This window comes from Poecile atricapillus, chromosome 20, assembly GCF_030490865.1.
Source record: "Poecile atricapillus isolate bPoeAtr1 chromosome 20, bPoeAtr1.hap1, whole genome shotgun sequence".
NCBI classification, from domain to species: Eukaryota; Metazoa; Chordata; class Aves; order Passeriformes; family Paridae; genus Poecile; species Poecile atricapillus.
The window spans coordinates 2,888,012-2,914,017 of NC_081268.1; the positions used below are offsets into that span (position 1 = coordinate 2,888,012).

General features: G+C 49.1%; 1 protein-coding gene across 2 annotated transcripts; it reads right to left on the bottom strand.

Moving 5' to 3' along the window:
• Nucleotides 1–10,914: 10,914 nt before the first annotated feature.
• Nucleotides 10,915–24,793, bottom strand: UBAC1 (UBA domain containing 1). Of its 2 annotated transcripts, none has more exons than XM_058853541.1 (10): nucleotides 24,399–24,793; nucleotides 20,084–20,204; nucleotides 19,785–19,858; nucleotides 18,953–19,060; nucleotides 18,271–18,388; nucleotides 17,517–17,625; nucleotides 16,101–16,332; nucleotides 14,812–14,898; nucleotides 13,974–14,112; nucleotides 10,915–11,689 (listed from the first exon to the last, which is right to left on the bottom strand). In XM_058853541.1, the coding sequence occupies exons 1-10, from the start codon at nucleotides 24,534–24,536 to the stop codon at nucleotides 11,574–11,576; spliced, it is 1,242 nt and encodes a 413-aa protein (XP_058709524.1). In that variant the 5' UTR covers nucleotides 24,537–24,793; the 3' UTR covers nucleotides 10,915–11,573. The 2 variants fall into 2 exon arrangements, with proteins under 2 accessions (XP_058709524.1, XP_058709525.1); XM_058853542.1 differs by having other exon boundaries at nucleotides 18,271–18,373; nucleotides 24,399–24,792.
• Between the last annotated feature and the right edge of the window lie 1,213 nt (nucleotides 24,794–26,006).

Sequence of the window (26,006 nt, forward strand, 5' to 3'; positions counted from 1 at the left end):
CGCTCTGGGTGATTTTGATGTGCTTCAGACCAGCAAAAACAGCCTCAAAAGCAAATGAAAGCTCCTCTAATTCCCTCCCAGCAAGGTCTGGCGGGGGTGGGCAGTGGCTTCCCACTGCATTTTGCCTCGTTCCCATTCAGTATTTTTAGCTCCTGCTCTTCTGGTGGGATGCAGCTCCCAGTTCCCCTTGCTGCCAGCTCTGTGCCACAGCCAAAGCCTTCACCTGGCAGCCCTGTCCCCTCCTGCCCAGCCTGCAGAGAGGTGCCAAAGCAAACACTGCCCTCCTCACCCTCTTGGGCCCCAGCCAGCTTGCACGTGCTCCAACACTCCTAAATCTGCAGCCAGAGAAATATGGGAATGTACAAATTAGTCAGAGGGATTGAAACATCTCCATCCTGCTCATCTGGGTCTTATTTACAGCAAGGACTTGACGACTGTAAAATTGAGACTGCGAGCAGGAAACCAAACCATGGCAGAGCCTCTGATCCACCGGCAGCGAGCTCCAGCTGCTGGACCTCAGAGCAGCCCCCAGGACGAGGGGTGGGCAGTGGCCAGCCCGGTCCCCACACTCCAGGCAGGGATTCCAAAGCCCAGGGACACACGGTGTGTCCATCCCTGCTGCAGAGCTGGGCACAGACGGGTCCTGCATGCCCTGGGGTGCCCATCACCAGACACCCCCACAATCCCACCCAATGGCTTTGGCAGCTGCCGAGTTTGGCAGAGACGTGGGCAGGACACAGCCCCACAGCAGGGCGGGTCTGAGCGAGGAGAGTGACCACGACACCCTGAGCAGTGCCCGGGGATCAAACACAACATGGCTCACGCTGGCGCCATCCTGCCGGGACAGGGGTGACCCCTCTGTCCCCGTTCTCGGTGCTGCTCACTTGGGCCACTGGGTGTGGGTGCTGCCCACGCGTGTGGGGCTGTACGGCCGCGGTGCCCCTGTGCCATCCCAGCCCCCTGCCCACGCGTGTGGGGCTGCATGGCCGCGGTGCCCCTGTGCCATCCCAGCCCCCTGCCCACGCGTGTGGGGCTGTACGGCCGCGGTGCCCCTGTGCCATCCCAGCCCACGCGTGTGGGGCTGTACGGCCGCGGTGCCCCTGTGCCATCCCTGCCCACGCGTGTGGGGCTGTATGGCCGCGGTGCCCCTGTGCCACCCCAGCCCACGCGTGTGGGGCTGCATGGCCGCGGTGCCCCTGTGCCACCCCAGCCCCCTGCCCACGCCTGCTGCCTGCCCAGCACCCCCTGCCCCAGGCTCCGCTCCCTCCCGGGGGTCACGACTGACTGAGAGCAGCCCGCACCCCTCGGCTCTGGGAACGGGGGTGACGAGACCCCCAGGGCAGCACGTGGAGAAGGGGGTGCCCCCATATCCGTGGGGCTGGCACACCGGCTGCCGCTGCCTGTCCTGCTGGGCAGACACACGGCTGCTGTGAGACCCCCACCCGCTCAAAGCCCCCGGGGAGCAGCCCCTGACCGGGTGAATCCCTCCGGCACTGACTTACCGCTGGCCGCCGTCGACATCCTGGCAGCCTGGGGAGTCGCCGGGGGCTCTGGGCAGCTCCCCGTGGCATGGGAGCCCATGGCACGTCCCGAGGCTCAGCGCCGGGGGGCTCGGTCCCCTGCGCTGCCCGGGAAGGGCTGGGGGCAGCGGGGCAGCGCCGCGCTCCCCGGCATCGCCGGCATCACCACGGCATCACCACGGCAACTGCGGGCTGACTCACGCTCCTTCCCACTGACATCAGAGATGCGGAGGAGGGGGCCGGGGGCTGCGGGGCGATGCCGGGAGCAGATATTCCCGCTTTGGTTTTGGTTAAAGCCGGAAGGTTTTGTGCGGGGAAAGCTTTCAGATGCAGCCCAGCAAGGCAGTGCCACGCCGGGATCTTGGCTTTTTTTTTGCAGCAGAGCCACGGAGTCAGGAGGAGGAAGATGCTGGAGCTCTGAAAGCTGCCCAGCGCTGGTGGCATGGCGGGACTGGGACAGAGCCAGAGGGATACATGAGATCCTGCTCCCCCATACAGCTTTTGGACTTCAGCTCCGTTCAAAAACCCCAGCTTAAGGAAATTGGTTGAAAAATGACTTACTTTGGCTTCCCTTGGTAGCAGGAATGGGTGAAGGTCTCCTCGGAGGGGATGCATTGGGCCCCTCATGTTCAGGCACATTTCTCCTGCACATCTTCCCTCTGGAACACTGCCCTGCAGTGCCCAGCACATGGTGGGAGCTGAAAAGGGACCTTGCTTGGAAACCAGTCAGGAGCAGGAAGGAATGTTTGCTGGGCACACACACAGAGGGTTCAGGACCAACACAAACGAATGCTCTACATACAGACATTTTTCAGGGGGATTTGGCAGCACATTTTCTCAGAGCAGGGCCGTGCGGGGCTTCCTCATGTGCTGTCTGATAGCCACAGCCAGGAGCACTGATGGCTCCATCCCCTCCACTCACAGGCTCCCTTTGAGCCTGATGAGACAGAGGAGGTATTTTTAGTGGGATGAGAGTCCTGCACGGGGCTCTGGGCTGAGCAAGGGCAGCCAGTGATGCAGCAGCTACACCATCTCCGAAAAATAAACTTTTATCAACCTCCATGGGAGCAGTCTCCAAGGCACCACAGCCCCAGGCAACACCCCTCACCAGACCCCTCCTGGGGGCTCCTGGGCATCCCTCCTTCCATGAGGCTGGGATCAAGGAACCCAACACTTGGGGCTTTTATTTTTAGCCCAGCAAACTATAAATACAGGCCACGGTAACCCATGGGAATCTGAGTGACTGCTCAGCCTGGGAAGTGACAGCACCAGGGAAGCCCGTGGCTGTCAGAGCTGCACCACCAGGGCTCCAATGGGAAAGGTTCTGTCCTACTTCCAGACACCTGGGCTGGGTGGAAATACTTCAAACCACACATGGATTGGGCTGCACCAGGCACGGGGCTGCTGCTGTGGGGAGAAGGGGCTGCCAGGATGAGTGGGCTGCTGCTTGTCACTGACAGGGAAGGGGAGAGGAAGGATGGGGAAGGTTCACCAGAGGCCAAAGCACAGATTTCAGGGGGGATTGTACTTTTTTTCTTTTTTTGGTGAATGTTCCTGTGTGGGAGCAGGGGAGGAAAGTGCCTGTCTGTGAGGAAGCCAGGAGTAGGGGGGTACAGGCAGAGAGCACCCCGTGATTCATCCCAGGCAGCCTGGCAACCAGCTCCTGTGTAGGGGAAAACACAGATGGAACAGGGATGCTGCAACACCGATCCAACAGCATGGGAACAGCCAGCTGGTGTCCTCTGAAGGATGGTTTTGAAGGTCTGAACTATTCCCTTCTCTTGCACACTTCATGGAGGAGCTGTGTGGAGCTTCTGGGGATCCAGCAGCTCACAGTGCCTCACCCCAACTGAGGCCATGGGGACAGAGTGAAAAATTGAATCCCCTGTGCCAAGAAATTCAGAGTTGATCAAAACTCCTCTTCAGCCCTTGCACAGCGGGAAGGGGCTGAGGTTGTGCATGGCTGAAGCAGCAGGGTCAGCACAGCCCTGGGGCTTCACAGTTCCAGGAGTTGTCCTGCACAGCCACATCGAGGAGGAGCTCAACAAATAATTCAACCAAACTTGGGGTGCGTGGGAGCTGCTGTGGGTATGAGACTTCCAGGCACAGATTCCCTGGGGAGCAGCCTTTCCTCACGGGACAAACAGAGGTTCACAGCTACATAAATGTGGTTTATGCCTGAGCTACGGCTCATAAAGGCCAAGAAACCACATCATGCATAAGCAGGGCAAGTCTACCATGAATAATTCAGTCTCGGGGTGCAGCAGCAGCCGCACACCTGCACAGCCCCACGAGGTTCCAGCAGCCCTCACCAGGGATTAGGAGTGAGGCCTCTGGAGCCACCACTCGCACGGTGCACCCGGAGCCCCGGCTGGAACCAGCTCCTGCTCCACACGCGGCTTCCCAGAGTGGGAGAGCTCCTTATGCAACTGCTGATGGATGGGTAACAAAACCTGTTCGGGAGCTGGGACTCTCCCTGTGACACTGGGAAAGCTGCACTGCTGCATCCCAGGGTGCAGCATGCAGGGTTTGCATCCCACCTGCAGCTCACAGCGGGATGTGCTGCTGGAGCCCAGCACCCAGAGCCAGCAGTGACCCCCTGGCACCACAGCTCTGAACTCAGGACTTTTATTTGGGCACCGGCTCCTCTGCCAGGCATCTGAATCACAGCCCTGGCTTACAGAGCTGGTCACCTCTCCAGGTTTATTTCAGTCCAGCGTGGTCTGGTCCAGCACATCTCGAGTTACTGGAGTTCCCCGCCCCAGCTCCACCAGTGCCCGGATTCCTGGTGACACTGGATCTGCAGGGCTCGGGCTGTGTCCCAGCTCGGGTCACACTCGCTGGCACTCGGACCAAGCTGACACAAGTGCACTGCAGCCCTGCCCTCTTTCCAGCCATTTTCCAGGACCAACATCCAGCTCGTAAGTCCTACAGATGAAGCAAAAGCTTTTGAATTACAAGTGATTCCTCCCTTAATTCTGCTCCAAACCTAATTTCCCTCTACCAAACCATCCCCAGCAGCTTCCAGAGCTGCTGCTTCCTTTGGCCAATTCCTCATAATAAAATCAATTTTAAAAAAAGGCATGATCAAGCAGAGAGCACATGACAGGATTGTCACCAAGGGGACGGCAGCCTGGTCTGAGCTCACTGGGCTGTCAGGGCACAGGAGCTCCCAGGGGAAGCATCTGCTGCTTCCATCTGTTTCACAGAATCCCAGAATGGTTTGGATTGGAAGGGACTTTACAGACCATCTTGTTCCACTCCCTGCCACCAGACCAGGTTGTTCCAATTCCCGTCCAACCTGGCCTTGAACACTTCCAGGGATGGGGCAGCCACAGCTCCTCTGGGAAGTCACTGGGATCCTCTCCAGGAGAAGGTCCAGAGGAGCTGATGGGTAATTGTACAATATTCTGCTCCTCTTTAAGGGGCAGGGTGACCATGCTCACCAATTCATGGCAGAGAATGAACACAGGGAAGGAGAAAACCCAGCCCAAGCGCTGGGATGGCACCGGCAAAGCGCCCGTGGAGGGCTGGGAACGACTCTTGCCACAGCACAGCGCTGTCAGCAATGGCTCGCCTTGCCAACACCAAGCTGCTTCTCCACTGCCAAGTGCAACCTGTGCTTCCCTTCCCCGCCCTTTGTGATGGATTTGGGCCCTGCTGGAGGCGGCTCCCGGGCTGGAGCTGCTCCTCATCCCTGCTGGAGCACCCCAGGACACGTCCCTGTGCCGAGGGCGCAGCGGGAGCTGCCGAACACACGCCAATTACAGCCCATCCTGTCACTCACACTGCAGCACTTCTTCATTTTTAAGGTGTGGATTTCTGCCCAGACCTGCTGTACCAGTTTAGGTTCAGAAGTGTCATTATCTGATGATACATTCCAAGCTGCTTTAAGGTAATTTTTTTTTGTTTTAATTTTAAATTAGTGGCGAGCTGGACCTTTGGAATTGTCCTGCTGCTGAGCTGTGCATTACAGCAAATCTGAGTTAGGGCCTGACACCAAAACCACCTGCATTTAACACCACCACATTTTCCAAAGTGATCTGAGCAAGCAGCATTTTGATGTCTCACACTCTAATCCTCCATCCCTCACGAGACACAATGAAAATCACTCTGAACTCCTCAGCAGTTGCTGTAACTGCTAAATAAACAGGCTGCTGGCAGGTTCCTTGCCCTGAACATGGAAGAAAATGCTAATTAATTAAAAAACCCAACTGCCAAAAAAAACCCCAAATGCAGTCTACAGATTCTCTATCCTTTACAGATATAAGCTCACACATTAACACCATCATCAGTTGCCTCCAAGGCACCCACAGAGGGGGCCAAGGCTTGGAAGTGCTTCCCAGATCTCCCACAGCAGCGCTGGCACCACGACAGCCAGATGGGAATTTTGGTTATGTCACGTGCAAGTTGCTGCACCCCAGCAGCTGCTGCTTGCTGGAGCTGTTTTCCTTAATGAGGGTTCCCTTGTTGGGAAAGAAAAGACTTCAATTTGTCAGTCAACAACTGTCAAGATAAATCCATCTTCAATGGCATCGGAACATCCCAGGGGATCCCCAGATCGTGTTTCACAAAGCCCTTGCCATGAATGTCCCCAAGTGAAACTTCTGAAAAACAGAGAAGGAACTTCCAGGTGCAAAAGCAGCTGCTGAAGCAGGATTTGCTGCACAAACTCTGGATGATCAGATCTCATACCCCACTTTCTGAGAAACAATCCCAGCAAGGAACATCGAACAACAGGGATCCACAAACCTTTGCTGCTCCTGCAAATGATGGTTCCAAACACCTTGTAATAAATCAAAAAACTTTATTTTGAAGATATATTATAAATGTACAGCACACACAACATCAGTGTCTGGGGTTATGTGTGAGCAGGTTTAAAGCCTCAGCATTCATTCCAGCCCCGGCCATGGGTTTCCACGTCTCCACACAAAACAATTCCAGCCTGAACAGGTCTGGCTTTGCCAACACCTCCCTGACTTCCAGGAATATATTTCAGAACACAACAGCAACTGCTTAAAATGATCACAAATTAGCAGCATTCCTTGCTTTTGGCCTGGAGGATTTCTGCAGGGAGCAAATCCTGCTGGTTTTCCTGCTCAGGGAGAGGTCAGTGACCCACGCGAGCGTGGCCAGAATGAATCCCGAATTCCATAGGCTCAGGGATGTCTGCCCTAGTTTAAGCTTCAGAAAATTAATGTTACACCTTAGGAAGAGCTGTGCATGCCACACACCGGCATCAGAGCCAGATCAAAGTTATCCTACGTGGTACCTAATTGTTGTATACACAGGTGAAATGAAAAAGTGTGAAGTCAGTACCTTGCAATGTAATTTTAGTGGTTCTGCCTCGTGGGAAGTGCTGGGTAGCAAATCACATTCGTGTACAGTTCATTAAGCCATGATAAAAATATGCAAATTAAAAATCTCTACAGGCCTCTGTTACCTGCTGCAACAGAGACACTTGGGTTTGTGGGGCTTCGTTTAAAACGTGATCCAATTTCCTCCCTCTCCCCAGAGCACGATATAAAACTATACCCAAATTCAGTAAGAATTTAATGCATTTACATTTACTGAAGTTCACATGCTGCAAACAGGATCTGCATTGAAGATCTTCAAATCTAGGGCAAGAGGTCCTTAAAAAAACCCTTTTGCTACACCTGGATGTGGGGATGGAGGTGAGAACCACCATGGGAACATTCACATGGATGTAACAGCCCGTGCAGGGAGGTGGGATTGCCCCCCACTACCCTGCCACAGCCAGCACAAATCCTTCTGAGGAGGAGCTGGCCCAGAGAGGGGGATCCAGGCAGGATCTCCAGCCCCAAAGCTCCAGGACTCTCAGTCGGATGGAAATACCAGCTGGAAGCGCCGCTGTTCTGTTGGTTAATAGAAAATGGTATTTATTATCACAAGTAGAAAACCAGGGTGGTTACTTTGGATGAAATACCAGCTATCCTGTGCACAAGCCTTTGGGAAAACTGCCACTGGAGCAGAGATCACAGTCACCTGTGCCTCTCCCACAGGCAATGTTTGCTGACAGTGTCGCTATACATTCGTTTGGTGCGATGCTTATTTTGGTGTGAACGCCTAAAAAAAGTGATTGTTAACAGTCCTAACTAAAAAGGAATTCAATAACCACTAAAAAGTTGCTCAGATATGAAAATCAATCTCTGAAATGCGAGTTTGGTTCCAGGAGAAGAGGAAACAAAGAGGGGGGGTGGGTGTCAAGGTTTGGGTCGGGTCTGTGACAGGGGCTGCCAAGAAGCAGCCACGAGCTGGAAGTCTTGGAACTCGTGCAGGAGAGAGCCTCACACCTTCCCAGAGGAGGAATGCCCTGATGGCTGCTTTGGGAACTGTGCAAGTCAATTTTCCAGCTGCATGGAGAACACAAACGTCCTTGAAATGGTGCAAAGCCCAGCAGGGTCATCCCGTGTGACCATTCCCATGGAGGGATGCAGCAATCCTAAAGGAAGACTCATGTCCCTGCTCACCAGGAGAGGAGGAATGGCAGATTCTTTGGGCTGGACCAGGGAGAGAGGTTCAATAACAGAGTTACACTAGCTTGGGCTCACAGGTCAGGACAATCAAGGTCCAAGCTGTAAAGCAGCCACTGGTCTTTTTTCCAAATACATCCCTTTAAATGCTTCCCCCTAAAAAGAGAGTATAAATACGAAGCCCTGAGAACAAACTTCCATATAGTACATTGCCATTAAAAATATCAGTGTTTTGATGACACAATTTTAAGTTAGATATATTTCAATAAATAGCTGGCTACTTGCAAGAGGCCTGCAACATCAAAAGGTACAAAGTTGTCTGGCTACCAATGGGGCAAAGAGCAGGAACTGTAAGAATCACATTATTAGTCACCCACCACCCCATCCCTTTCCTGCTCCACCTCACAGGCTTCCAAATACTCCTTGACCACGTTAAGAGAAAATTAACTCTGACATGTCTGTGCTAGTTTGAGCTTGAACACCCAAGGTGCAAGCACAGGACCCGAGCCTGTCGATCCTCACTGCTGAGAGCACTTCTTCCTCACAAAACCTGCTGGTTTTATTTAAGAAAAGTCTATCCCATGTGTTCAGGGATCTCTCACTGCCCCTTGGAGCAGATCCCCCATTCCTGCACCCAGGGACAGGACAGCTCCTCACCAGGCAAAGCCACACACATTCTTTGTGCCCCATGGCTCCAGAGCGGTGACATCTCAATTTTTGCAGGTTTTCTAAAAACTGGGCCAATCTGTGCTTCTCCAAGCACAGTGGACTCAACTCCCCTCTGCATTTTCTGGGATGAAGCAGCAATCCCACCCCTGGGATGACAGGAGACAACCCGTGGTATAATTTAAGAATCAGCACCACTGATGTCTTGATCAATTCCTTCAACCTCAGGGGAGTTTTTGGTGGGTTTAAATCAACTCCTGTGCCTCACTGCCAACACCACACCTCCTAAATTCTGGTCTCCTTCAGCTTTTGGCCACTGCAAACTTCAGTTCCCACAAGCCAAGCTCTGTTAAAGCCATCCCAAACAACACTTCAGCTGTGGAAGTGTTGAGCTCTGGAATAACAAATTCCAGAAATAACCACATCTTCTCAAGCCTCCCAGCATCCTGAAATGCAGAATTCCTTTATCTCTACAGTCTCCCAACTGCTGCTGCTGAACCTGGGCATTCTCACCTTCTACCATATGAGGATAATTTGTTTTACAGGTGTTTCCCCCACACTTTATAACCAGTTCAGTTCTCTGAGCACTTTTATCCCTCTGAGCTCCACGGTCCAACCATGGACTCCTGAAATCAAACCCAGCATTTCCCAAGCCTTTACATTCTTCAAGGGCCAAAACTGCACCAAAGGATCTGTTTGCTAAGTCTGAACCTCTCCTTATCCATTCAGAAGCCAAAAAACCTCCCACCAAACTACAGGGTGGTTTTCCCCAACTTTGCCTCCTAAAAACACTCATTAAAAGGAATATTAACCAGAATCCTGACTGCAGAGAAGGACATTTCTCTCTAACATTAAAAGCTTCAAGCAGAAGAGTCTTCTGGTATTATTACAGACAAAAAGCTTCAGGAGTAAGCAAAAAAAAAAAGGGATTAAATAATCCAAACCATTCATAAGACCACAACATTCAGACACAGCTACTCATGAGTAGCTGTGCTGAGCTCACTGGGGTGCAGGATCAGGCTCCTGGCTTCAGTTACAGGACAAGGTTATAATTTCATGTCATGTTGTCAGTCTATTCTTAGCAAGAGCCCACAAAAATGGTTTTACTGTCCAATTTGAACAGAAGAAGCATCTCTATAAAGTTTGGAATTTCTAAATGTAGAAGTAAATATTTCAGCAGTCATCAACTGTAAAGCTTAATAAGAAATTACAAAATAAAAAAAAAAATAAAAGAATCCTGGGATAGTAAGACAAGATAAAATCTCAGGCGGTTTTGATTTCCCCACCCTTCATATTAATTATGAGAAATTGGCAACTTCAGTGCCTCAGCTGCATAACAGCACAGAGCAGATGCCAAGTTCAGGCCAAAACTTGTTGTAGGGTTTCGGGTTGCATCTTGCTGCATTTTTGTTTAAAAAAACTCCAACTGCACACAAATCCCTCCCACACCTCAGAGGTGACTTGCAGAGTTGCTCAGGATCTCCCTGTTTGACAGGACACCTTTGTGATGTTTAAGGACAGGGTCTCCTCCTGGTTTCTCTGCAAGATTTGTCTCTTCTGCCTCTTCTGCAGGGCTGTGAAGCACAAGGCATGGCAGGGATGATGACAGATGTCAATCACGTCTCACTAAGTTGAAAATAAACCCTTTTTTTTAGCAGACTGCTAAAAAAGTAACACCTGCAGAGCTCAGTCATAAACACCAGCTGGATATTCACAGTGAGTTCTGCTCTTAATAGCTCAGAATTCCTCTCTGAAATCTCAAATCACTCTTCTGGCAAAATAGGAAAGACCCAGCCTGACATTCTTGGTATGACCATGGTAAAAATAAGTATAAAGAAAACCCACTTCTAACTCAAAGACAGCAATTTCAAGCATGCTTTAAATACCTTAAACAAGATAAAAACCTGTGTGGTTCTGCTGCTTTAGAGAACACCAGCAACCCCCCCATGCAATTCAGCTGCTTTTTTTTTTTTTGTAAACAGAATAAAACTCCCACAAGCCCCTTGCCAAAACTGTGCACATAAAAATGGGGAAAAAAAACCACTATGTGAACATATCCCTCCTTGCAATGGGATATGGCAGAGTGTGAGCTTAGGAATTGCAGCCACTTGGGAATCCAAGTCTTGATGTGGTGAATTCTGGGGTGACAGAGATCCTGCACCTTTATGGTACCTGACAGAGAACCTCCTGCAAGGACAACCCCAGTGGGACTGCAACAACACTAACGCAGCAAATAAATAGGAAAAAGTAATGCTATTTATTAGAATTCCATCTCTGAATGATTCTGCTTAAATTAGAATGCCAGATAAACAAGCTTGGATAGAAATGTGCTTGCTTTCCCAAGATTTGGGCTTTTAAAAAACATTTCCTAAGAATCAATTTATTTATTTTTTTTTTTAAAAAGCGGTTTTTCAATTTGATAAGAGCCATAAATTAATACTGTATGGAGATGATTAATAACCTATGCTAGTGGTCAGTGACCTTTTGTAAACACCAGCCAGATCCTAGAAAAACTGGCCAGAAAACTGTCACAGGCCTTTTGAACGAGCAATATTTCTTTCCAACAATCAGATTCTTAAGTGTTTTCACAAAACCTTTTTCCTATTTTATTTTTTTTTTATATATATACTTTATTTTAAACCTAATACCTGAAAACATAAACAAATCCTCAAACCTCTTCCACTAACACTAAATCCACAAGGCAACTCACTCCTGTTGGCCGTAACTACGAAAGCTCTGGTGCGAGAGACCCCTTCCAGCCGGGATCTCCCCCCTTCCCTCCCTCCCTCTCTCCCTCCCATCCACCCCTTCCCAACCATCCAGGCACCCTCCCGTGGAAGTGGAGGGGGAGTGAGGGGCAGGGGGAAGTGGCACAGTGCACTGGCAGCTCCCTCTACGTGCGATTCAGTGTCTGGAAGATTCGGGAGATCTGTAACATCACCGGCCCCGTTTCAGGATCGTTCATCCACTGAGTGCTGTTCAAGGGGTTTTCAAGCATATCCTCGAAGGCTGCCAACAAACAGGGATTGCAACAGTTAGTCCTCCAGTGTTTGGGAGCTTTCAACAGCAGGACAGTGAAAAATAGCTACAGCTCAAAGGCAGTGCCCAGAAATGGTGGGGATACACGTTGTGCATTCCCAAGGGTCCACAGCCCCGATGATGCCACAGGCTTTGTGCTCTCCTCCCTTCTCAGCACTGAACTCACAGCAGTGATTAAACACTCGGCCTGGATTACAGGCCAGCCCACAAAACCTCAAGGACATGGGCCTGAAAAGGTAAAGCCTTAACAAATGTGTCCAGACCTTGGTCTCCAGGATGATGCCATGAAATTTATCCATTCCTGAACCCCCTCCTGCAGCTCCACTCCTCTGATCAAAACTTTTTCCACATCCCAGCCTGGATTTCTCGCACCAGTATTCTTTTCTTCCCTGGTACTTGACCAAGACAGCTCATGGGAAGCACAGTCACCCCTTGCCTGTTCCCTGTGCTGTCCTATGGATCCTCTGGAGAGGAAATCAAGCCAGCAGAAGCAGCAGCAGATGTGCCAAAGGCTGCACAGTGCCAGCACAAAGTGTAGCCCCTTCAGCCTCCAAATCTCAGCACTGTATTTTAATAGAGGCTCCTGAAGCCACCAGAGAAGCAGCATCTTGTTCCTCTTTCCTGATGTCTGGAGAGTCAGGGATGTCAGGGAGGCAGAAGGGAAAGATTGGCTGTGCAGAAAAATGACCTCAATTCTGAACAGGGACAGTAGTCCAAACATTAATATTCTGTCTTTACAATAAGCTTTGCTGTTTGTTTGCCTTTTTTGTTGTTTTCTTTTACTGTTTCTAGTGTTGACTCTTCTACTCATGCTGAAGGAACCAGACAGCCACTGCAAGAGCCGAACTCAAATCTGGTAGAGGAATGGGCCAGGCACTGATTTAAGCCCTTTGACAGCCACTGAGCTGGGCTCCTGGACATTTGGAGCCAGTCATCACAGAATGGGACTAAAAAAGCAGCTGCACTGTCACCAAAATGTCAGTGTTGTAAGAGCCTGGCCCAAGGTCAGGGTTAATTTTCCCAGGAGTGTCAGTGCACAAAGCTCAAGTGCCATTAGTGGGAGCTGGAAGTGCCCAGCACCTCTGAAAGGCTCCTCATTAATACCTTGCTCAAGGTCATGTAACTTGCCTCCAGGAAAGCCCAAAATAAAACCCAGATCTCCCCTTTTAGCACTTGAACTATTTTCTTTTACACAGACTCACAAGCTTAAAACTAAAGATTTATCGATATTCTGTAAGGAACTCATTAAATGCAAACCCTCATTATTAAAACCTGTGACATAAGCAATTTGCAGATGTATCATTAGTAATATATTCTCTGATGTTCATCCAAGCTCCACAAGCTCCTATAATGGCATTTCATTTTCTATTTATATTCTGAGCTGCAGTGTGGAACCCCTGTTGGAAATGAAGAGACCATTTGTTCAGAAATCAAGAGTGGGAAGGTTCTGCTCTTGAATTATTTAAAGACTTGCAAACTCTCCTAATTACATTTAAAGTAGTATTTTTAAAGGCTCTGTTGAATGAGCTGTGCACACAGCCTTTATTTAAAAGCATTGCTTCAGATAAGTTATGAAGCCACAGATTAAATGCAAAACTTTTTATATCTACATGACAGAGCCAGTCATTGTTCTGTGTTGTCAAAAAGCAATTCCTCAGGGATTTGAGCTCTGTCAGGCTCCTCAGCTGGGCAGAGGCTGTGCCCACAGCCTTTCTGACCCTGAGCACAAAGACTTTACCACAGAGCTCAAACCCAAGCAAGGGGAAGGGTGTTTTCCCATTTTATCTCCATTTTGATAGGCAAAGCCTTAGCTCAGCCTTCTTGTTTGGATACTTTTCCACAAGTTCTCTTCTGTCTCAGTGATCAGGTCTCACACACAGGGAGCTGCACAGCAGGAGACAGCCTTGTTTTTTCTGTGAAATAATCAGAGCTCTAGACAGACATTCCTGATTTTTCCCCTCGTGGCCAAAGGGAGCACACAAAAGGTCTCCTAAATCCACAAAAGCATTGCAGCCAGCAGCTATTAAAGTTCTGAGTTCAGCAAGTGCAATCCTGGGGAATTAGAATCATTTCTGGGACAGTCCCAAGGCCTGCTCTGGGTTCAGCTGAGCTGCAGGATGAAGAAAACAAACAGCAGAGCTGCTGCAAGTGAGGAAAAGGCTCCAGAGCTGCCCCTGTCCCCCAAAGGGAGCTGTCATCATTATCTCTGCTTTCATTTCCTGGCAAATCCAGCAGGAGCCCACACAGGACTTACCTAGTAGAGTTTTAGGGTTGGTGAGCCCTAATTGTACCACTGGGTTTTCTAAGATGGCTTGGAAGAGAGGGCTGTTGGTGTCAATGCCCTTATCTAAGTCCTCAGGAGAAGGTTTTCTGTCTCCCAGCAGCCACTCACACTGAAAGAAATCAGCAGGAACATCAGATTTCATTAGAACCAAAGTGTCTCTATTCAAAAGTTTTGCTAATGTGGCATTTTAAAAATACTTTTCCCTCACCCAGTTAAAGCCTGAGCTGTACATTTCTTTTCACACATTCATTTGTACCATCCAACCCAATATCCTCTGTCCAACAGCAGCCAGCACTGGATACTGAAGAGAGGATTCTCTGGCTGTCAGCTGTGTCCACAACATTTTCCTTAATATATAGCAGGGGACTAATCAATCTTGGAAAAACTTCCTGTTTTCTGATTCCAGAAACTGTGGAAGCATTGCTGCCAAATGGTAATTTACACTCTGCATGGCTTGAATCTATCCTGGATCATTTAGTCCTGTCCTAAACCAGTTATTCTTGGGAATACCTTCTCCTTTCTCCTGAGAGCACAAACTCTTCTGCAGACTGTGGTGAGGGAGTTTCTCAAAAGCTTTTTGAAAACCCAGCCTCAACCTCACAGAGCCCGAGCTCCTCTGAGGAGCCCAGACCCTCTGTAGTTATTCCAGTTGTGTATCCAGTTTCAAGGAGGTACAGAATTTGTGCTCCTGAATCTTCAGTAGGAGATGACTTTATGACAGATCAAAACATGATCCAGTTCAAGGATGAGAAGCATCAGTGGGACAGACCCTTGGAGCAGCAAGGGGTGGGAAGGATGTTGTACTCACAGCTGCATTTTGCTGGTTGTTGTTCACTCTGAGTGCATCCACCACTTCCTTTTCATCAAATCCCATCTCCATCAGGGCAATGACAGCCTAGAGCAGAACCCCACAGCTTAATAAATGCTACATTTAGAATAGAAATGAGAGCAATCATATCCCTTCACCTTCTGTGCACAGCTTCACGTGAGGTAAAACCCCCTCGTTATTTCCATATGCAGAGCACTCAGTAATTTTATTAGCAAAGTTTTCAAATATTCTATATCAAAAGTGTCTTTATTATGGAAGAGGAAAAAACATCTTAGGCGTGAAGGTAGTTCCTACCCTCAACACTGGAGGCTAAATGCAAGGCAAAGAGCAAGTGTACTTAGAAAAGAGAAGGAAAATGAGGGAAAAAAACCTCATTTTGGAACTCCTGTCACAAAACTCTTGTTCACATCTCACTGACAGATCAGCCTTGATGTGCATTTGTGGTTCTATTCACCCCATTTAATTTCTTTTCCCAAATTCATTACACTGCTGGTGAGTGTGATGGATTCAGACAAACATATCCAGACAGTGGCACGAGAATGTTTCATTGTTTAGAAATTGCACCTGGGCCATCAAATGCATTTGCAGCTCTTAACCCAAATCTCAGAAGAGCCAGTTGTAAACCCAAGGTGCCAGATGTCACGGAGCCCCTCCTGGAGTGCTCCCAGTGGGAGAACAACACATTGCCACTGCAGTTAATGCTGTGTTCTAAAAAAAGGGCAGCTTCTGTCCTTGCTGCAAGACTTCAACCTGCTGCTGGTACTTTTCCTTGTTCCCTAAAACAATCACGTTCTTCTGTCCCTTCCACAGACCCATGGAATGGTTTGGGTTGGAAGGGACCTTAGAGATCATCCAGTTCCAACTCCCTGACAGGAGCAGTAACACTTTGCACTAGTCCAGGGTTTTCTGAGCCACATCCAGCCTTTCCTACAGCCAAGGACCTACTCCTGTCCTGCCACCCTTGCATCCCTGCAGTGCTGCAGTGAAAACAACAATGCTGGGGTCTGGAGCTCACTTCAGTCCCCTCAGAGAGTTCCAGATGCCTTCCATGTAGATCCTGCTATCCCAGACAGTAATGCATTCCTTAGGTAAAATCCCTGAATTTAAACACTCCCTAAATACCTCCACTGAAATACTGCCAAGCCAGCACAATACCCATCTACCCAGAGGTCCCACTCATTTATTAACTAAACATTTATTTGCATTTCATGGTGCCCATGAAATCCCTCCCAATCCCATCAGTTCCACAGGGGATAAGCAGCACCCACCCGTGGGTCTGGACGAAACTCTCTTTTCCTCCGGATCTTCTTGAAGATTTCCGTCAGCTCATCCTTGGCCTCTTCCCCGCCCTCCTCCGAGCTGGGACCTGCAGCTGCCTCAGCAGAGGAGGCTGCACCTTCAGCTGGGGCTTCTGCAGGAGCCTGACCTGGCAGAGGAGCATCCACAGAAGGGTCATCAGCGTGTTCTATCAACCACTCCATGGCCTGGGTCACTGACATGCTGGAAAACACACGGGAACAGCGCGATGAGGAACGTGACGGCAGCGCTGCACGTGCATTCCTTCATTCCCATGGTGGATGCACCTGCAGGTTAATTAGCACCTGAAAACCCATAAATAAAGTTTTGGAGCAAATCTCAGAGCACCTCAGTTCTCTGGGCATCCACAATTGTCTCTGAATCTGGGAAAAAAGAGGCTCCAAGTCCAGCTTGGACCTGCAACCCAGATTTTAGAAGGCATTTCTGAGGGAGTCACTTCACTCTCTGCAGCATCTGCTTTGTTTCCCAAAGAAGCATTGGCTGTTTGCAACTGTGGACACAGCTGCCAACAAAGCAGGTTCCCAATTTGCATTGGAGCCACATCTCAGGTGCCAACAGCTCTGTTCCTCAGGGAGAGGGAGTGGAACACTGTGGTGTGACACCAGCACTTGCTGTGCAGTTTAACTGCTCCAGCTAAGGGATCCTTAGAGCTCCCAAACACGTCTTCCCAACCAGTAGAAAGGAAAGAGCAAACACAACAATTGTGCAAGGAATGTGTAATTCCATTTGACACACAGGAACTATTGCATGTTCATGGCAGGGAAAGCATTTGCCTATTTGGCATTTCTGTTACAACATGAGAGCTGTAGGACAGCAGGGGAGGAATTCTTCCTGAGATACTGGAAAAGTGTGACTGGAATATGTTGTGGACCCTAGCACCAAAATTTTTCAAGAATGGCCTAACAAAGCCCTCTGAGGAGTAAGGCAGTACAGCTGGCTGTTCTTGGGGCATGAGAATGAGAAGGGCTCTACACAACCTCCTATTTCACTGCAGTTGCTCTCTGGAATTCACAATACTATTGGAACTTTTTAAATACCAAGTATATTTCTACAGCTGAAGGACCAGTGTGGATGAGCTAAGTTTGCCCTTTCCTCTGTAAAATCTGACTTTGAAAGCTGAAGAAAATACAAGTTGGATACATGGAAACAGTGCCAGCCTGGCAGCCCTGTGACCCACAGACCTTGCAGAGCACATCCAGCCCTGATCCCCCTTCCCTGTGCCACCTGCACTGTACCTGAGGCAGCACTTACTGGAGTTAATGCTTTCTCCCACCTCGACTGAGGTGACCCACATAAGGAGACAAAAAAGATGCAAATCTGTGTTAAAGCACAAGCAGTCAGAGCCAGGCAGGTGCTGGAACACTCACTGGTTCAGCCGGAGGGCTTTGACAGCTCTGCTCTCTGGGAAGCCCATCTCGGTGAGCTGGCGCAGCGCGATCTCGTCCACCCTGTCCTCCTCATCCTCATCCAGCATGGCTGCACACACACAAACAAAACAGAGCTCACATTCACTCCAGGCTCACATAAACCCCTGTGTCAATGCAATGGCATGTGTTAAGTTCAACCCCCATTCTCTCTCCCATCCCTTCTTTTGTTTCTGCCCCCAGTTTGCCACCTCATCATGTAATTTGCTGCACTCAGCTCACTCTGGCTCAGATTGATTCTTCCAGGACAAAGACTTTGTCCAGATGTGCTCAAGATCTCAAACAAAAGGCCACTAACTCTCACATGACCACGAGATTTCCACACAATTAAATATATGAGAATCTTTGAAGATCTATTAAGCATTTCTCTAGAAATTAAGTTGGATCTGGCTGCAGCAGCTCAGGGATGAGCATTTCCTGCCAGCCCAAGAGCCACCATTTCTCATTTTACTACATCCTTGTAAGTTTTCAACTACTCTTTACCATCCCTACTAATTATTTTTAAATGGAACTTCTCACCCATCCCAAAGGGACCTCTTATATCCATGACTTTTATCCACAAGGTGAAACTTTTGCCACAAAGTTTTCAGCAACTTTGCTGCCACATCAGTGTCTGAACTTCACTCTGAGCCCAATTCCTATGCTCCAAAAACAAATTCCCAGGATTGAACTAGCAACTCTAAAGATATGTTCATACCATTTGCCTTCTTAAATAGTTCAACTGCATCAGGGTTCAGTGCTAGCAATTTCTGTGCAACTTCTATGAGAGACACTAAAATCTTCCGGAGCTCTGTCTGGAACTGCAAGAAAGGAAACTGTCAAAGCATTTAGACAGGAAGTTACCAGCCATCAGTGAATCTTAATGTATCTATTGTTAGTAACACAGCAGCAGCCTGGCCCTCTGTACACAAAGTTGCTTTATTAGGGCTTTATGTTCATTGTTTAGTCTCTCAGGAGGTCTGGGACTTTCCTGTGAAGTGTTAGATGGAAGCAAAAGCTCCTGGGCAGAAAGGTCCTTCTATTTCTACCACACCCTATGGGCAGTGGTCAAGGAAGGGAAATAAACCACAGGAAACCCCTGACATATTTAAGACTGAAGAAATAAATCCCCATAATTTCACATTTTCCAGATCTTGAATATGCTCTGAGGCTTTTTCCAAGCACAAACAAAACATTCTAAAGCATAATTTAGGACAGTATTTTATTATCATTAAATACCATGAGCCGTGTCTAACCCTTAAGCTATTTAATACACATTGCAGGCATCTGAACTTCTCTTATAGAGAAAAGAGAGCTGTATTTAATAAAAAAATAACACCTAAATGTAAACCAGCCTGTTTGGATATTGGTGTGTGAGTTAAGGCAGATGCAGCACTTACATCCCTCATGTTGTGGTGGGTCATGGTGCGGTCCACGCTGCGGGCAGGCAGGTTGGCAGTGGCTTTGAGGATGGCATCCTTGTCAGGAGCCTTCTGCTCCTGCTTCCTCTGCAGGGAAGAGAACAGGAGCAGGTTTCATAACCCATTAGCCACAGAACAGAGAATACAGCACAGAGGTTCATATTCCTCCCCAAGACACCAAGCAGTGCTCTGTCACTTGTAATGCCATGGATTAACAGCTCCAGTGTCATCCTGCAATTACAGAGCTCAGCTGGGCCTGTTGGGCTGCCCCACTTTCAGTCCTTACAGCTAAACAAGCAGGGAAATTCCAGCATAAAGAGGGACAGTGATGTATCCCAGAGAACTTGGAGGCCTCTGAGTTTATGTGATACATCAACATGCATAAACACCATCCTGACCCTCAGGAACAACTCCAATAAAGCAAAATAAAACAGTGAGGGGTAACATTCCAGCTCCAGAGGCTGGTTAGAGGGTCACAAGCCAAACAGACCTAAAGGCAGAAGACAACCTGACAGCAAGCCAACATATTTCTTTGGGTTTTCTAACAAGCTAAGGCACTTGCTGAACTGTATTTTAGTTATTAGACATTAGTTCAAAGATAAATCTATAACATTTTCACATTATTTTAAGGCACATGTTTTCAGAATGACAGTTAAAAATGCAAAATCAGCCTCTTTTAAGTTTGGAAGAAACAGAAAGCAATTCCTGTAGAATTTAACTGGCAGCATCTGCCTCTCCAAGGACAGTACATCACAGTAACCCTTCCACATATCATCAATAAAGCAATTAATCCAAAGTGTTTCAGTCTCACCTTCTCCTCTGCAACCACATCTGCCATCTTGGGGAGCAGCGTCGGCGCACGCTTCCTGACCAGCAGCAACACATCTGTGAGAGAAGGACACTGCCACAGGTTAGAGAGTCAGGGAGAGCAGCTCCTGCAAGACACCCCTCAAATTCAACTCTTCCTGGAGATGAATTTTGCATTAGTTCCATTTATTTAGCCTCCTATGTCAAAGCAGAGAGAAAAATCTTAAAAACGTGTGGGATTTGCCAGATGAAACCCAAGCTCCTCCTTCCAGACTGACAGGATTCAAAGCCAGACAATCTCACCTCTGTCCTGAATGTTCTCTTCCAACACTGTTTTTGTGTCTGTCAGCACCTTCTCAGAAGTAGCATGGATCAGCTTATGATGTGTCACAGTTTTGGGATCCTCCAAGCTGCCAGGAACACACTGCAAGAGACAATAAATACAGCAGATCAGAGATGCCTGGAGAGGGCTGACCTAGAGCAGAGGCTGGACAGAGTTCAGAATAAAGCAGGGATTTATTGAAAGGCCTTAAAGGATACCTTGGGCAGTACAAGAGCCTGTCCAGGGCTACCCCCAAGATGGACCCAAAATGGTCACAAGGTCTCACATTTTTGTAAGTTTTTATATATCAGGGTTAATTGTCCAATTACAGCTTCAGATTATGAATCCTGTTTTCTCTCTTCAGTCCACTGTTGTTTATGCTTTTGGGCCTGAAACTTGTAATGATTGTCACTGGTATCAAGCTAAAAAAGGAATTGTTTTGAAGACAGCTCACTAACAATACAAAGCTCAAAACCACACACCTAGAATCTGAAAAATATGAAAACTAAAACTTAGGGCATCATCAGAAAACAGAAATGAGGCTCCTTGTGAACCACTTGGCACTCAGGATTCTCCACACACAAACTCTGCATCATTTCTTGGCTTCTCAAGTGCTTAAGCCAGGGTCAGTACACATAAAGCTTTTTATTAAAGAAAGTGAGGTTTGATTTGTGCCTGTGTGAGTGGATTTGTGCATTCTCAGGACATCTCACTAAATTCTGGAAGTGCTGGAGATTTGGAGCAAAGCAAGGATGCTCCAGGACCCACTGCAATGTTAATTCTGATGACTGAGGTCCCTCAGAAACTGGTTTCACAAAATAAAAATGCAAATCTACCAAGAGCAGCAGTGTTTTACAGGAGGGAAGGCTGGAATGATGCATGTTCTCATTTGGAGTGTCCAAACAGGACAGACTCCCTGCTTCACCTCATAATTATTATTTACTCTCAGAGCAAGCAAGGCACTGCCAGCAGTGATTTTGGTTTATCTGACCTTAAACTGGGCAGTTTCTGCACCTTGTTTCAAGCTGAAATCAAGAGATTTGGCTGCTGGAGCCCTAACCTGGGTTCCTGCTGAAAGGGCTGAACCAAAGTTCCATTCACAGCTCTTCCTCCCAACCATAAATAATCAGAATACAAAGGATTTATTTTTAATTTTTTTTTGGTGCTCATTCCCTTATTGGAATTCTAAATTGCATGCCAATTAATTCACCAGGAAATCAGTACAAATCCTAAAAAAAGAGTGCTCACACAGGCCTTGAGCTGCCTCCTCCTCACACCAGAGTGGCTCCAGATGCACAGTGAGAGATTTCAGGAACATTATTCCATCAGTGCATCTAGAGGCTTCCAATTTGTTTGAGTGCAAAAAAGAAAAGCAAAGTGCTTGCAATTCCAGAAAGGCAAAATTAGAAATAACAACGTGAAATTGCTGCTGCTGTTCTCACCACAAAACAGGACACTTCACACTGACATTCCCTGCTCTGCTCACAGCAAACAGCTTTTAATGACACTTCTAAATGTTCTACCAAGCCACTTTCACTGTGTCTGCAGAGGAGTGTTCACCTTTTGTGCAACACAGCCATTCCCAGAAATCCCACTGAAATCCCTAATTGTGGTGGAGCATTTATTGCTGTTCATCACCAGCCTCCTGCAAAGGAGTCTTTTTAGTCCATCTTCACCTTTCCTGCTGACTGCCACTGATGGAAAGCTCAGCTCCCTGCTGCTGTTTATCCAAACAAAACACTTCAATTCCAGTCCCTCACCTGGAGCTGGGTTTGGTTCTGATGCCTCACTGAGATTGAGGTGAGAATATCTGAGGGTTGCTTTGTCTAACAGGAGCTTCTCAGGAGCCTTCCAGCTCATGAAGTGCTGAACCAAGGCCAAAGAACACATTAACAGCTGGGAGCACCTCCTGTAATGGATCTGATAAGGTGCCCAAAGTGCCTGGGTACATCAGTGGAACATCTCTGCAAACAAGCTCAGAATATTCCTGTTACAGATCCTGAGGGGAAGAGAAGCTGAAAAGGGCAGCTGGGAGGTGTGCTTGGGGTGGACACACTACTTCCACTTCCCCCAGCACATACAAAGGAGTATGGGACAAAGGAGGGACAATCACATAATAAATGTGAGCAGTAATTAATCATAAAATAAAAGTTTAAGCAAAAAAATTAAAGTTCAGTGGGCACCAATTCTTATTTCCTTCTCTTCCAACCACTCTAATAACAACTGCAGAGAATAATAGGGCAGATATGGGCACTACAGACACCAAAGAGGCTGCTGAGTGAAACACTTGGCTTATCTTCACATTTTAAATGCCCTAGAAATAGAAAAAAGCCCTGACCAGCAGTGCCTTTACTCATTCTCACCTTCTGTTTTAAATTCTGGAGCTCCCAGCAGGCTGCTCTGCCTAGCAGGGGACAAACATTTGACACAGGTGCCCAAGCAACTGATGAAATCCTAAGCCCTGGTGATGCCAAACACCTTTTGCAAAGCTTGGAGTCCTGGTAAATCACAAGGCTTTGTTTGTTTTAAAATACAAAAAAGCTCTTTTTTTGGTTTGCTTTTAACAACAGAAACATTTGAAAACAGCCCTTACATTCCCTTCTATTAAACTTGGGTGGCTTAAACCATCTGTTTAAACAAATGCTTCAGGTAAGAGGAAAAAACAGTTGGAGAGGTTTATTTTTTGGTCTAACAAAAGACCCAAAACCATCAAATCTGGAGGAAATAAAGACACCAGGAGTGGCACCTCAGAGATCAGCGAGCATCTGAAGGTTATGGAGGGAAAAGTGGCCACTTTCCCAGTTGCAACCTGTTACAAACATCCCCCTCTGCCTCCTGAAAGAATGATTCCAGAAACATTCAGGAACATAATCATCAGCCTCTTGGAAGAGGTGGCTGCAGAAATTATCTCAAGGTGTTATCAAGATTCAGTCTATAAGCAGGAGCAATGATTTTTCCTGGTCCATTTTCCCCCTCCATAAAACTATTTATTACCCATTATGGTTATGAAAATCCACCCCAGGATGGATTTTTGCACAAAGCAGCAGAAACTGAAATCAAGCATCACCCTGAGTTATCAAATTGTCTCTAAACCAGCTCTCTGTCAGTGTGAAGCCATTCCCCCTTGTCCTGTAAAACTCCATTCCTCTCTCCCTGTTTCCTGTCAGCTCCCTTCAGGTACTGGAAGGGGTCCTGGGCACCTTTATTTCACCCAGGAAATAAAACTTTAACCCTTCAAATGGGAGTTAAGTGGTTACAAATTACTACTGCACAGGTTTTATGTACAAGAAGTCTGTGAGACTTCAAAGGCAAATGCCCCCCACCATTAAATGTGATTTAGTGAACTGTGCTCCCACAGGGAGGAGCTGAGGCTGCAGCTTTTGCCAGCTCCAGAGTTCCAGGTCCCTCAGGAAGAAATGCAGCAGGTCAGGAGTGCAGCTGCCAGGCCAGGCTGTGCTGGCCCCAGGCTCCTGGCTGTGTCACACGCTGCTCTTGTCAATCAGGACAGCAAAACCTGTATGGCTGAGCCTCCAAACTCAGCCCAGTGGCTCTGAAAGCAGCGGGTGTGACACTGGCACAGCACAGAGCCTGTGCTCTCCTGCTCTGCCCTGCTTTGGGCACCTCTTCCCTTCCACACAGCAACAAGGGACTGAGCCTTTGGCCACCTGCATCGAGATATTATTGTTGAAAGCACAGGGAGAGCGTCAGGAGAGCTCTGATCTCCCCCCCAAAACACCTCAGCAGTTCCTGTGCCAGCACAGGGTGAGGCTGCACTAAGATTTTAACAAAACAGGTAATTTCTCCTCCTCAGTTCCTACCGTCCTTCTTTGTTCAGACACAGAAACAAAGCAGGCTGGACTCCAGCAGTTCCCACAGCACGGGCAGGAGCTGGGGATCTCTGACAGCGCTGTGAAACACACAGCAAACTCTGTAACCAAACATCACCGAGGGATTTCTGCCCAAATCCTCCTTTACCAACACACAAAACTCTCCAAAAAGAGCTTTTCTTTCCCTATGGAACAGTTTCGCGTAATTCGGGGAAGGGGGAGGCAGACACAGTAAACCAGGACACAAATCTACCCGTTCACCTGAGCTGAGTTTTAACCCCTCTTTTTAAAGCCTTTTACGGAACGTTGAAAAAATCAGTTTTCCTCACGGGACAGTTTTCCCTTCCCCCGGACTGTTCATTCCCGCCGTTCCCTCGGTCCCTGATGATTTCCAGCCCCATCCCCGCAGAGTTTTGGCCCAGCCCGGTCCCGACCCCCCGGTCCCGACCCCCCGGTCCCCGCTCCTTACGTGCTTCAGGCACCGCTCCTTGAGCTTCTCCACCGTGGTGTCCTCGGGCACCTCCTCCAGCCACTCGGCGCCCTCCATGGTGCACACATGGAGCCTCAGCACCTTCCCCGCAAAGATCTTCTCCTCCTGCACGAACATCGCCCCCGGTCCCGCTCCCGGCGCTCCGCCCCCGCCGCCGCCTCAGCAGGCCCCGGGCAGCGCCGCGCGCTCCCGCCCGCCCATGAAGGTGACCCCGCCCGGCCCGGGGGAGCGGCGGCCCGGCCCGGGCGGCGCGGGGAGCGCGGCGGTGGCTGTGCCCGGCCCGGCCCTGCCCGGTGTCACCGCCGGTGTCACCGCCCGGGCCCCGCCGTCCCTCCGGGGACACGGCGGCGCTCCCGCCGCGGCCGGAAACGGAAATGCTGGGCGCCGCCGGGGCATGCTGGGAGATGTAGTTCTACCGCCGTGGGCTCCTCCGGAAGTGAAGGCATAGAAACCCCCTCCCACTTCACGCCCCTGGGCCGGCAGTTAAGGTTTTCAATCTTTAATAAACCTTTAATAAACCTTCAATAGCGATTAATGATACTTAATGACGTTTAATGACGTTTAAGACGGTTTATCAACGGCTCCTCTGCGCCGCAGTTAACATGGCGCTGCCGCGGTGCATTGTGGGATCGCGGGCTCTCCGCCCGTCCCGGTGCACGCTGGGACTGCGGCGCTGCCCGGTGCATGCCGGGAGCTGTAGTTCCGTCCCGCGGGCTCGGGGGTCCCGATGGCGGCCCGGGCGGGGCTGAGGGGTCGCGGACACTCCGGGGACACCGGGAGGCACCGGGGAGATGCTGCTGTCCCGAGCGGGGCGGGATGGAGCTGCCGGGGGCAGCGGGAGTTCCCCCGCGGGCCGTTAGAGGGGGCCCGAGGGCCGCCGGTTCCCGGCCCGCTCCCGTCCGTCCTTCCCTGAGGGATTCAATTCCCGGCCAGCGGGAGTTATTCCCTTTTTGTATTTTATTATTAAAACTTCGAATGTGTTATTCAGACCGTGTTATTTCCTGCACCGATCCTGCGCCGATCACTTGGGCTCAGGTTTAGCAAGAGTTGCAAAGTTTTCGCGAGTTTAAAGTACCTATTTATTTAAATTAAAAGCAATAAATTCACTGAAGAAGTGGCTCTCGTGTTTTCCAGCTGCAGAGGTTGAGAGTGTGGGTTTCTGGTGGAGGCATTCTGGGGCTCCGACAGCCCCAAAACACATCTGTCCCAGCTGTGTCACCTCCCTCTGTCCCAGCTGTGTCACATCTATCTATCCAGCTGTGTCACCTCTGTCCCAGCTGTGTCACCTCTGTCCCAGCTGTGTCACCTCCCTCTGTCCCAGCTGTGTCACCTCTGTCCCAGCTGTGTCACCTCCCTCTGTCCCAGCTGTGTCACCTCTATCCCAGCTGTGTCACCTCTCTCTGTCCCAGCTGTGTCACCTCCCTCTGTCCCGACTGTGTCAGATCTGTCCCAACTGTGTCACATCCATCCCAGCTGTGTCACCTCTGTCCCAGCTGTGTCACATCCCTCTGTCCCAGCTGTGTCACCTCTGTCCCAGCTGTGTCACCTCCCTCTGTCCCAGCTGTGTCACCTCTGTCCCAGCTGTGT

Excerpts from the sequence above, each read along its gene's own strand:
- UBAC1 (XM_058853541.1), bottom strand. The coding sequence starts at position 24,536 with ATGTTCGTGCAGGAGGAGAAGATCTTTGCGGGGAAGGTGCTGAGGCTC. Across the intron at positions 19,859-20,083 it reads AGAGAACATTCAGGACAGAG|ATGTGTTGCTGCTGGTCAGG; the intron begins GTGAGATTGTCT and ends CTTCTCTCACAG. Across the intron at positions 16,333-17,516 it reads AAAGCCCTCCGGCTGAACCA|CATGTCAGTGACCCAGGCCA; the intron begins GTGAGTGTTCCA and ends TGTGTTTTCCAG.